This window comes from Athene cunicularia (assembly GCF_003259725.1).
Source record: "Athene cunicularia isolate RWA chromosome 1 unlocalized genomic scaffold, athCun1 chr1_part1, whole genome shotgun sequence".
Classification (NCBI taxonomy): domain Eukaryota; kingdom Metazoa; phylum Chordata; class Aves; order Strigiformes; family Strigidae; genus Athene; species Athene cunicularia.
The window spans coordinates 68,388,421-68,399,720 of record NW_020799091.1 but is presented as its reverse complement, the minus strand read 5'-3'; the positions used below and the strand labels follow the sequence as shown (position 1 = coordinate 68,399,720).

Here is an 11,300-nt window from a genome sequence, read left to right as displayed (position 1 = left end):
GGCTGCTTGCAGGCCTGGGGACCAGCGGGTGCCCCCACCAGGGCCGCTGGAGCTGCCCGTCAACCCCGGGCTGCTCCATGAGGCACCCACCGCCGCCTTCCACCTGCGGAATAAAGACGAGGAGCAGCGAGGTCCCTCGCTGGCACAGGCAGGGAAAAAGTTTCTAAATCCCGCTGCCCTTCCCGGTGTGCACGCCGGGGCTCCCCGCCCGGGAGATGATGCGGGATCCCCGTTAGGAGCTGGGCTCGGACCTTTTAAAATCCGGCACTGTGGCGGCTATGGGAAATGCTGACGGCAAGGGTAAAGGAGAGGGCAAAACCCCACAGCCGGAGTGGAAACTCGCGAACTCATCCAGCCGGCGCGCCCCGGCCCCGCTGCTGTCTGTGCACTTCAACTTTCTGGCGCCATCCAGATAGTTACCATTTTAGCTGTGTGCTGTGTCTCTGGGAAAACCTTGCTGTGTTAAGTTCTGGAAGTGGTAAAGTTCACCTTGAATGCACATTATCCGTTCCTTGTTCTGTTCTAGGACCCAAATAAAGACACAGAGTGGAATGACATCCTGCGCAAGAAAGGTATCCTTCCTCCAAAGGAAAACTTGGAGGAACAGGAGCGTGCAAAGGAGGAGGAGCAGCTTGCCATCCTTCAGAAGTCTCTTGGTGAGTGACCAGCCAACTTGGGCAGCAGCAGCAGGACAAGTCTTGGAATGGCTCATGGGGAAGCTTGTACAAAGAAATGGCCAAAAGCAATGTTTATACGCCTGTAAAGCAACATGTCCTTCTCCAAGTCTGTAAGGGATACCAATGCTTCTGACATAGGGTGATCATCTGTTAACAGTATCATACGAGCACATTCTTGAACACATGGATTCTTCCAGCACAGGAAAGCTTTCTCGATGTGAACTCCATATTCTTACAGAAGTAAATGTTTGAAAACTGAAATAAGAACAGTGCAAAGGGAGTCTACCATGTGAATGTGCAAGTAAAAGTATCTCATGACATTACCTGTTGTATGCTTCCTTCTTCCTTAGTAGTTCAGGCATACCTGCTGATTTGTGTGTGTATTAAGTATGTTTTTGCTGCAGCCACCAAACTTGAAAGTGCAGATACTCGTGCTAGTCTAGACACCCTTCAGCTCAGAGTACTTTACATGATCTTTCCATCTATGGGTCTAAAGTACATAATACTTTCTAAAAATCAATTAATAATAATACTTAAGCCGTATTTCCCATAATTAATCTGACTTTAATGTAAATAAATTGTTGGATTGATAAAAGCTGATGTTTTAATCTTGGAATGAGTTTGTTTTTTTTTCTGATATGATGTTTCTTCTAGTGAAAACTTACGAGGACATGACTCTGGAAGAGCTAGAAGAGAATGAAGATGAATTTAATGAGGAAGATGAGAAAGCTATTGAAATGTACAGGTTAGAGCAGCATGCAGAATTTAATTTTAATGAAAATTTGAGGTTTTATTTTCTTTTTTATGCTGTTTGATATTGTTGAAGAGAGGAATGATTTTGTTAGGCCTGATGATAGAAAAAGTGGGTTGTGCTTCTGGTCTCTTGTAGAGCTTCTAAGTGCCTTTAATAAGATAACTGGGTTTAAATTCAGTGTCCTTTTATCTACATCCTAGTTTTGCAGAGATAATATGCACCTGCTGAGTGCATGGCTGGGGATTCTGTAAGCTTTGAAATTCACCTCCAAGATTTCTCAAGTTTTTGCCTTGCAAATTTACAAAATTGCGGTGATGGTTTTCCATTATCTTTCTATTTCTACCATCTATCATGGTTTTTGCTACTTAGTTTGGTAGTGTAGTATCCGCGGAAGAAATGTCTGCTGAGGTCAGAAATGAGGAAGAATGCATGAAAGATAGTTGTATTTGCATGTTGGCATCTGATGCAAATATAAAAGCATCTACTGGCTATATCAGCTTGCTTTTGCTGCTCTGGGGTTTAAGAATTTTGTAATGTGCCTCTGAAATTTAGGTTTCAACCAGCTTCTTTAAGTGATGTTCTGTTAAAAAAGCATCTATTCTCAAGATCTCTTTCCCATTCTTTGCTGTTCAGGCAGCAAAGGTTAGCAGAAATGAAAGCAGCTCAAATGAAGAATAAATTTGGAGAAGTTTTGGAGATTTCAGGGAAAGATTACATTCAAGAGGTAACGAAAGCTGGAAAAGGAATATGGGTAGTTCTGCACCTCTACAGACAAGGGTAAGAATTTGTTTTTTTAAACCTTCACTGTCACTACCTGAAAATACTCTAGACAAATGTATAGTTATTGTGGAAATTAAGGAACTGATTCTGGAGTTCTAAGAAAGAAAAAATTGAATTAGTAATTTCACTACTGTTGACTCAAGACTGCTGAACTTAGCTCTAAAAGGATGTTACCTGAAGCAGCTTTTTTATACATCTGTACAGCACAGCGTGACTAGTATTATACAGCTACCACAGAGGTAGCTGCTGCCACTGAAATATCCAAGCTTTGGAAATTATTCTGGCTAAAGTGCAAGGGACTGTGCATTAGAAAGATCACTATGTGATCCTTGTTTCTAGAGGCAAAAATGGAGCGAACAGGATTTTCAGTCCTGTCAGCATGATGGAAAAACTTGTTAAAAAGGTCTAAGTTGCTAGAATTTTCTGGAAAGGGTTAGAAATACTTGATTCTGTTCATTGTCTCTAATTGCCTTACAGGTGTTTTCATTGTCATTTGCATCATTTTTTTCCAGGAACTGCTTTTCTCTTTACTTTGTCCTTGCTCATGTGTTTCCTAAATATCATATTTTCATAAACCCATTTCTCTGTATGATAGAGGGGAAGACTCTTAATATCTTAAAACAAAAAACCCATCCACCAAAACCTCCACTGATGCTGTTTTCCTTTGAATGCTGGAATACTGGACAGCAAAAGTATTCAGAAGTTGCTTCTGGTACACTTGTCTTTCCATAAATGCTCCTCATCAAGTTGATATTTCTGGCCTTTCTTCTGGAGCAGATTACTGTCTAATTTGTATTCTGTTTTCTCCTTATGTGTGCCTGTTGGTGTACTTCACAGAATTCCACTCTGTGCCTTAATAAATCAACATATGAGCGGGCTTGCAAAAAAGTTCAGAGATGTGAAATTCATCAAAGCCATCTCTACGACCTGCATTCCCAACTACCCTGATAAGAACCTGCCTACAATATTTGTTTACCTGGAGGGAGACATCAAAGCTCAGTTCATTGGGCCTTTGGTGTTCGGTGGTATGAACCTGACAAGGGATGGTGAGTGTCTTCATTTTCAGTCTTCCAAAGGAAAAGCAAAACTGCTTTACTGGGAATGAGAGAAGTGAGGATTAGGAAGAGAGGGAGGTACTAAAAATCATATTAAATTGATGGTGGGATTTTTTGGGGGTTTTGGTTTGGGTTTTTTTGCACCCTTATGGCTCAACAATATGTGATTAAGGCTATCTTGTAAAAGCCATGAGTGACTGACTAGACCAACATATAGATGTTTATCTTACGTGTGCGCAAATATTCACACCCTCTGTTGGGTGAAACAAATCTTCCTGAAGATGTTAAAGGGTTAAATAGTACCCATGCACATTCTTTGGGGCTTTTGTACCTGAGCAACTGACCTTGCCCCCAGTTACTTGGTAATCTGTGCAGTTGATAACTGGTGCTTGCCTTGCATTGTAGGGCTTGTTTCATTTTCAGGCTGATGGCACGTTATTTGTCTGTTGTACCTTCCTGACGTCCAGACTCTGCTCCTTATGAACCTTTAAAGGCAGTCTCTCTTTATCCACATGGGACTGCTAGCCTGAAATTGGGCTGCTTTCTTTTCCTCTTGCCATCTCCTGGAGATGGTAGCATGTTAAGCTGCTGTCTCAGTGGTTCAGGGGGCACAGAGCTCCATGGGGAGAGGCTGTTACCTTTCCTGAAGGTCGTGGTTTCCCTAGACCTGTTTCTCCTTGCCCATTGCAGCAGCCTGGAGGCAGGCTGGGTGGTGCAGCCTTGTCAACATGATGTGATTCAGGAAGTTTGAGGGTGGTGATGCAGGTCTCATGGAGCACTGTGGCTCTTCAGTAAAAGCTGCAATTTGCAGGTGTTTGGTTGGGGATGGTATTCTACAGCAGTGCTTGAAGACAGAGGTCAGTGAAAAAGGCTCTTCTTGGAAAGGAAATGCAACTCAGATGTAACCTAGTGGATTTTACTTCAGTTAAAAGGATACTTATCAGCTTTCTGAGTAGGCATATTGGTCCAGATGCCTTCAAACTTTTTTAAGGTCGGGCTTTAAGGGCATCTTTATCTGAAGTGAACCACAGTTAAGCAGCAGTTCAGGGTCCTTGCTGAATGATATCACTGCCTGTGCTGCGATAGAATGCAAAGGGTATTTTTACTAAAACCATGAAGGTTACAGGATACCTTGAGCATATGCTGTAGAAAAGGCTTCCCTGCTTTGAACTCTCAGAAGGGGAAAGGCTCACCAATGAGATGACCAATTTGAGAACAGCTAACTAACTACAGATGTTGCCTAATTATACAGCTAGCTTTCTCCCATTTTTAGTATAAATAAATAATTGACTTTGTGAGGGTCCAAAGGTGACAGAGCCAGCTTAATTCACTCATCGCAGAAACCTGGGCACTGAAATTCTGCACTTTTATTTCTTCTTTCCTTTTGCTGTAAGCCCAGATGACTTCCACTAGAGATTAAAGAAAGTGTGAGGTTGTATTCATTACTCGATAATGTCTGAAGAAAATTAGATTTAATGTTAGGGTTGCCAACAGAACTTAAGGGGAAGGTTTCAACTGAATGTGTTGTACTGACTTTCTACCACTTCTGGAAAGCAATCCAGTTTGGGCCTATATAGAAATAGGCCTTCTACTGATGATGCAGTCTTCTTACTGTCTTGCTAAGGAACTAATAATCAGTGCAGGGCATAGTGGGAAAGGGTGAATTGCGTTTACAGAGTACATTCCTGAAAAATACCTATAATTCATATGTGTAAACGGAATTGCTACAGTTTTTTTGCTCCTCAGCAAATATATTCCCTGCCTCTTCTGATTGTGATGAACTCAGCTGTTTCCATCGTCATATACACTGTAATATATGAGCAGTATTCCTTCACTGGCAACAGATGTGAAAACCTGTCTTCTGCCCTTATGTGGTTAGAAGGAGGTGGAATTCACTTTCACTGGGAGAGTTACCTCTAAAATGCTGCTCTGTATTAATCTCTTTTGCACTCCTGGTTGTAAAGGGAGCAGGGAGACACTGGGGATGCCCACTGGTGGGCTGCAGAGCAGTACCCTGAGCTCTGCTTCCTGGGCTGAAACCTGTGTCAGCACTAGCAACTGTGAAGGGAGGGCTCAGCTGGAGAGGGTGCAGGAGACAGGGCAGGGGCTGGGACCTAGGGGTGTGAGAGGAGAGGGAGGAATAGAGCAGGGCCCTGGTTTTGGTGGTGGTGATGGCAGGGTGGTAAGAGCAGTCAGCTGGGGAAGCAGGGGTGGTCTTTTTCCAGTTTGCTCCTCTGCATTCATGGCTCTCTTGTTTTGCTCTGCACAGAACTGGAGTGGAAGATTTCAGAGTCTGGTGCCATCAAGACAGACCTTGAGGAGAACCCCAGGAAGCAGATCCAGGACCAGCTCATGTCCTCAGTCAGGGCATGTGTCCCAGCCAGGGGGGAGAGTGACTCAGAGGATGACTAACTCCTGTGACTGCATCAAGATTGATATAGTACACTTGCAGCCAGTGTTCCCATCTAGAGCACTGAAGATGCTCGTCAAGATCTTGCTGAGCCACAGAAGTATAGTATTTCAAGACATCCATTTATCTAGAAACTAAAAAAGTTTCTTTTTAAAAAAAAACTTATTGCAGCTTCACTTAAGATCCTGAAAGACATTTTATGTTATGAAGCCTGAGTAAATATTACTCAAAGTTTTAAAATATAGACATCAGTAGAAACAGAGGTCTCTTGTTATTATTTTCTTAGTAAATTGCTGACTTCTTTAAAAAAATCTAAAATATGAAGTGGCCTTAAGTGCACTCTCTTTGACAAGCCTAACTTATGTAAATCAAATCTAAATAGCTGGTCTTAAACAGTTGGTTATAGCATTGGGCCTTTTCTTAGCCCATAGAGCATAGATATCTGTCAGTCTGGACTGTGTGGAAAGACCATGATGTGGGTGGCATGTGGTCCTTTGTAGAGGCATGTTGGCATGGGGAGCCAGCATGAGGCTGTGAACAGGGATTCCAGACATCTTGAGAGAGGCCTTGGTGACAGCCAGCATCTCCTGGGATCTGCTGAGTCTGGAACTCCCTTTCATTTAGCAACAGTATTTTGTCTTTCGCAGGGGCTGAGCTTCCTGCACCATCTTTTCTGCTAATTGGGAAAGAAAATTCAAGATGGTGGTGCTCAACTGTGAAACTGCTGATTTCTTCCACAAAATCACAAGTCTGATGTGTTACTACAGTAGTGCTATTGCCAAATGGAAGGGAAAATAATGTCTAAAGATCTGTTGTCTTTGTATATTAAAGCCTTCTATCTTCTAGGTGCAGTAATAATAATTGAGGCCTTAAGAGAGAATGAATGAAAATATCACCATAATTATAGATCTGCTGACACTTGGAGCTGCTTGCTTATTTTTGGGTTGAATTTAATGTCCACCTACACTTTCAATTTGTCTACACTTGGGCTAACAAGCTCCAAGAGCTTTTGCTAACAAGGCTGCCCCAAGGACATTTTGTTATATTATTGATGGGTTCTGTGGGTGGATGGTGCAGAATGCAACACTCAATAAGCAGCACTTTTTTTTTAGTTTTGTGTTAGTTCATAGCAACTTTTAAGCCTGTTTCCTGCACTGTCTCCTCAGTCAAATCAGTGTGTAGTTCAAACAAGTAACTGTTCCTTAAACTTAGGGTGAAGTTGTAAGATCCTGATGGAGACCTTCCTCTTTGAGATCTGAATGGTGATTTTAGTGTCACTTAAGTCTCCTTTCTTTTTTCTTTTGTGTTTTTTTGCAAAATAGCTAAAGCACTACCATTGTGTAAGTGAGCCAAATGCAGCCGAATACAAGCTGATAAATCCTGAATATTATTACTGGACATAGCACCACACCTCTCTTGACACTGGGTTATTCAAAATGCTGTCATCCCTTATGCATTTCTGTATATGCCTCCAACTTACAATCTAGGAAGGGGACAACTTTTTCTTCCCACAGAAGCCTGCACTGCTTATTTTGCTCATCTCTTGCTTGTCCTCATTTAACTGTGCTTTGGATGACCCTGAGCACATGGACTGGGTTCCTTTTGGAGGAAACTAGAGGAGCAGTCTCCGAAGGGAAAGTCAGTCCAAAGAGCTAGGCTAAAGCTAACCTGAAATAAGGCCCTCTGAAATGTGTGTAGAGTGGATGTCGCATCTTCAGCCTCTCCCTCCCAGATCTGCTGTGGTTAACCTGTCTTGATTGCTGATGCAGACACAGCTGCCATACTCTTCTCAACTTGTTTATAAAGTTTATGAAAATTCTAGGAATGGAAGGTGGAACCTGCAATCCATCTTGTATCGTTGCTGTGACAACTTCAATTTGAAATCTAATTTAAAAAGTAGGTAATGTTTTGGATACTTTTTAAACTTTTATTATTCCCTCTTTTATTGTCTCCCACTTCATTGCCTCTATGGAGGCAGAGAAGCAATAATGTTGCAGCTGCTCTTTCACTGTCTTCTAGACCATTGGTGATTCATGGACCACAGCAGGAGAGAAGCTCATAGTGGGATCACCACTGCATTTGGATGGAATTGCTGAGGGCTCTGTCCTGAAGGATCTTGAAAACATCTAGGGATGAAGACTTCTCAGATTGGAGCTTGACTAGCTCCAGGGCAGCCCTCTGTTCTTTGCATCTGGCACAGGGCAGCACAGGCAGCAAGACTCAGCCAGAATAACTACAGGCAGAGTTTGATCCAAAGCTTGTTGTTCAGTTGGGAGAACTGGTGTCTCAAAGACAGACAGACACCCTTAAGATACTAACTGTAGACCTGCTAGAGTGAATCAACAGAAAGCTGAAGGACAGAGTGCATCTTTTGACCAGGCCATACCAGCTTGCAAGGATCTTGGCTTCCAGTTTAGAATGTGTGACTTGGAACATCCCCCTTCTGGAATGAGCCCTCTATTCCAGCAACTCTACAAGTCTTCCTCAAAAGCTTCATGCTTGCTCCTATCCACACTGGCATAGTGATTCTTGTTCCCTATTCTGCAAAGTAAGCCATTTTAGATGGGATGGTGTCCCCTCACCAGGAGGGCTCGTGTCTGATGAATGAGGCACTGCCTTGGTGCAGGTTTGAGCCCCTCAGGCAGAAGTGAGAATTGAACTGAATTGCTTATGCCCTTGGCATGTGATGTGATAAACCCTTGGATAAATAAAAGGGAGAGGTTGGACTTCGGGCTGTTTCCATCACACTCTTCCAGCAGGGTCTTAAAAGAAAACCACAGCTGCCTTCCCCTTTTGTATGGAGTCTAATGGGTTTTCTGGGCTCTGGGACCACCAAGAGGACTGAGCTCTCAAACAGGACTAGGGCTGTGCATGGGCAGCTGGTTGCCCCAAGCTGCTCAGCTTCGGTGAGTCAGATACCTAGTGCCTGTGAATGACACTTGCAGCACCTCCAGGCAGTAGTTATGTCTTTTCTCTACAAAAAGTGAACCAGACATGCCTGGGACATTTACCCAGGAGACTAGATGGGGGAGGGTGAGGTTGCCTATTCTAGCCTGCTCCCTGCTGTCAGGATTACAGCAGGGCATGCCTTGCCATTTAATAGACAGCACTGAGCAACATATAACAACTCAAGAGAAATGGAGACGGTTTGAGTTGTACTATCTCATGTACAATGTACACTTAATGTATTGACATGTTTGGGGAAGCCATTTAAGGATGCCATGCTGAACGGGGCAGATGTGAGAATAATCACACACCAGAAGAGACTGAATGTTCTGCCCAGCTGCTGAGACCCATGCAGAGCATCATTTCAGCTGGTCTCTGTGCTTCTTGGTATTTGGCTAAGTCTGAAAACAACTTCTTGTAATCTTATTCTCTCTCTTGCCAATCATATTGCCCTGCTCAAGGCCTTTTGTAGAAATTAGGTCTCTGCAGGAAATGGATAATGAGGTCTGTTTAACCTTTCGGCAGAGCAGAAGCTATGGAAGCATACAGTTAAGGTGAATGAGCCTTAGCTTAAAAGGAAGCTGGTTGCAAAATAGTAAACTAAAACAGGCAATTAATACACATAGCAGAATGAGGCAATATAATGGGAGAAAATAATTGGAGACTGTGAACTCTCCTTTGCCAAGATTTGGGGCACTGCTGCTAAATGCACTGTCGGTATTTTTGCATCCTGTCAACAGTTAGTGTCAGATCAATGGTCGTTTCTCACCTGTGTGAGAACGGTCTTTCTGTCAGCTATCATGGGAGTAGTCAGAAGCAGCTAACCTGTAAACATTGCAGAGGCTTTTATGAGTTACTGTCCTGTGTACTGCTGTGAAAGCATCCCTGACTCATGCCATGCTGCAGTGGTGCCAGCAGGTGGGGTTGTAAAAAAAGTAACAACTGTGCCATAGACAGGGGCAGATAATTTGCCATTAGTGGACAGTCACTCTGGAATTTTTTGTGTGAACCGCTACTAATAAAAAGCATTTTCTCTGTGATACAGGTCTGAAGTCTACTGCTTACCCAGCTTATGTGAGCAGCCACATGAGGTTTGTGGCAGGCTGCCCTGATCTGAAAAGTCATCACTGATTTTCATTTACCCAGACCTCCTTGCATTCACAATCTGCATTTACCAAACCCTGCCAAACCTGGAGGGTGATGTTTTACATTCACTTCACATGCAGAGGGAGAGCCAGGCTTTGTGCAAGCAGGGCAAGGCCATGGAGGGGCAAGTTAAGCTGCCAGTTTTCCAAGTACTTAGTCTAACCATAGTCAGGGACCTGCACATAGGCAGAAGCACCTGCAGGACTTTGATTGCAGGAGGTGAAATAAAGGAGTGTCCTTTGAATACCCATGCTGTGCCATAACTGTTTTGGTCAGGTCCTCCTTTCCCAGAGCTCAACTTAGTCTCACCTGCCTCCTCTTTGGGTCTGGCCTATGACCTCCTTTCCCAAATACACTTAGGTGGATATTTGGTTGGCCTTACTGCCAGGAGTAGTTTAACTTAGGTGAGGTGATTTATTATGAGAAAGCTGGGTGCGTGTGCTTCCAGCTCTGCTGGGTCATGGTACAGAATAAACACATGATGTTAAGCCTTAAGTTAGCGTGACATCTGAATGCAGATATTTGTCTTTATAGAGTTCATGAAGAAAGTAGCTCTGATCTACAGCAATTCCCATGGAAGTTAAGGTGTACTTTTTATTCTCGTATTATAAACTCAAGTTCACAATAATTTGTGATTATTCTCTGGAAATCTGGGGAAGTTTCCAATTTTACAGGCTGTCTGTGTAGCAATGGGAAATGAGACTTCTAATGGAAACCTCAGTAACTTAGTTTGGACTAGCTCTTGTTTTGTGAAGGGGGTAGAATAAGCACCATGAACCTTTTGCTGAATTTTTCTTGGAATTGGATCATGTCTAAAGAAACTTTGCTCTCACTGAGATCAAAGAGGAATGCTTTCCCTTCTTCACTCTTTTAAATCACGACATTGCTGAAACTAATCTATTCCCTGTCAATTGTTTGGGAGGTAGTTGAACACATTTCTCATTACAGCCCATTATAAATCACTCCTCATTTCCACCTCATTTAGCTAATTCAGTCATCAAAGGATTGCAGGGGTCATAAAGTATTTTGTTGATGCATTTAGCTCTTCACAGAATTATAAAAAGTATTGAACTACTTAGGTCTATCTATTTGCAGATGGCTCTTGTAATGCAGGCAAAGGCTTCATTCCCTCCTGTGGAAGGCAGAAACATTAAAAAAGAAAATCCAAGCAGCGACTCTCTCTAGGCTTGTGTGGGAGATTGATGAACGATCTGACTTGTTTTCATATAACGTGTTAAAACTTTAATCTCTTGACACCATGCCGAATTTTTCAGGACTTTGCCAAATTAATTTTAATTTACAGAGCTGACTGAAGGGTTTGAGGTCTGATAAAAAATGGCAGGAAAAATATCAAGTAATTTTGAGGTTGTTTCTGTTTAACACTTCAAATGTTAAATAAGCAAGGAATTCTATGATCTAAGGCAGAACAGTCCATGTACCAGATGTTAATGGACAGTTAATGAGATGAATGTAATTATGCATATTTGTAAGCCTCTGGTTCAATATATCCAGTATAAGAAGTCATATTTCTT

The 11,300-nt window shown here is 42.6% G+C and overlaps 1 protein-coding gene across 1 annotated transcript; it reads left to right on the top strand.

The window, feature by feature from the left end:
- The first annotated feature begins 525 nt into the window (after window positions 1-525).
- PDCL3 (phosducin like 3) lies at window positions 526-9,657 on the top strand. The gene is made up of 5 exons (XM_026853105.1): window positions 526-656; window positions 1,332-1,422; window positions 2,065-2,208; window positions 3,049-3,257; window positions 5,536-9,657. Exons 2-5 carry the CDS (start codon window positions 1,349-1,351, stop codon window positions 5,676-5,678), a joined length of 570 nt encoding a protein of 189 aa, XP_026708906.1. The 5' UTR covers window positions 526-656; window positions 1,332-1,348; the 3' UTR covers window positions 5,679-9,657.
- The last annotated feature ends 1,643 nt before the right edge of the window (window positions 9,658-11,300 follow it).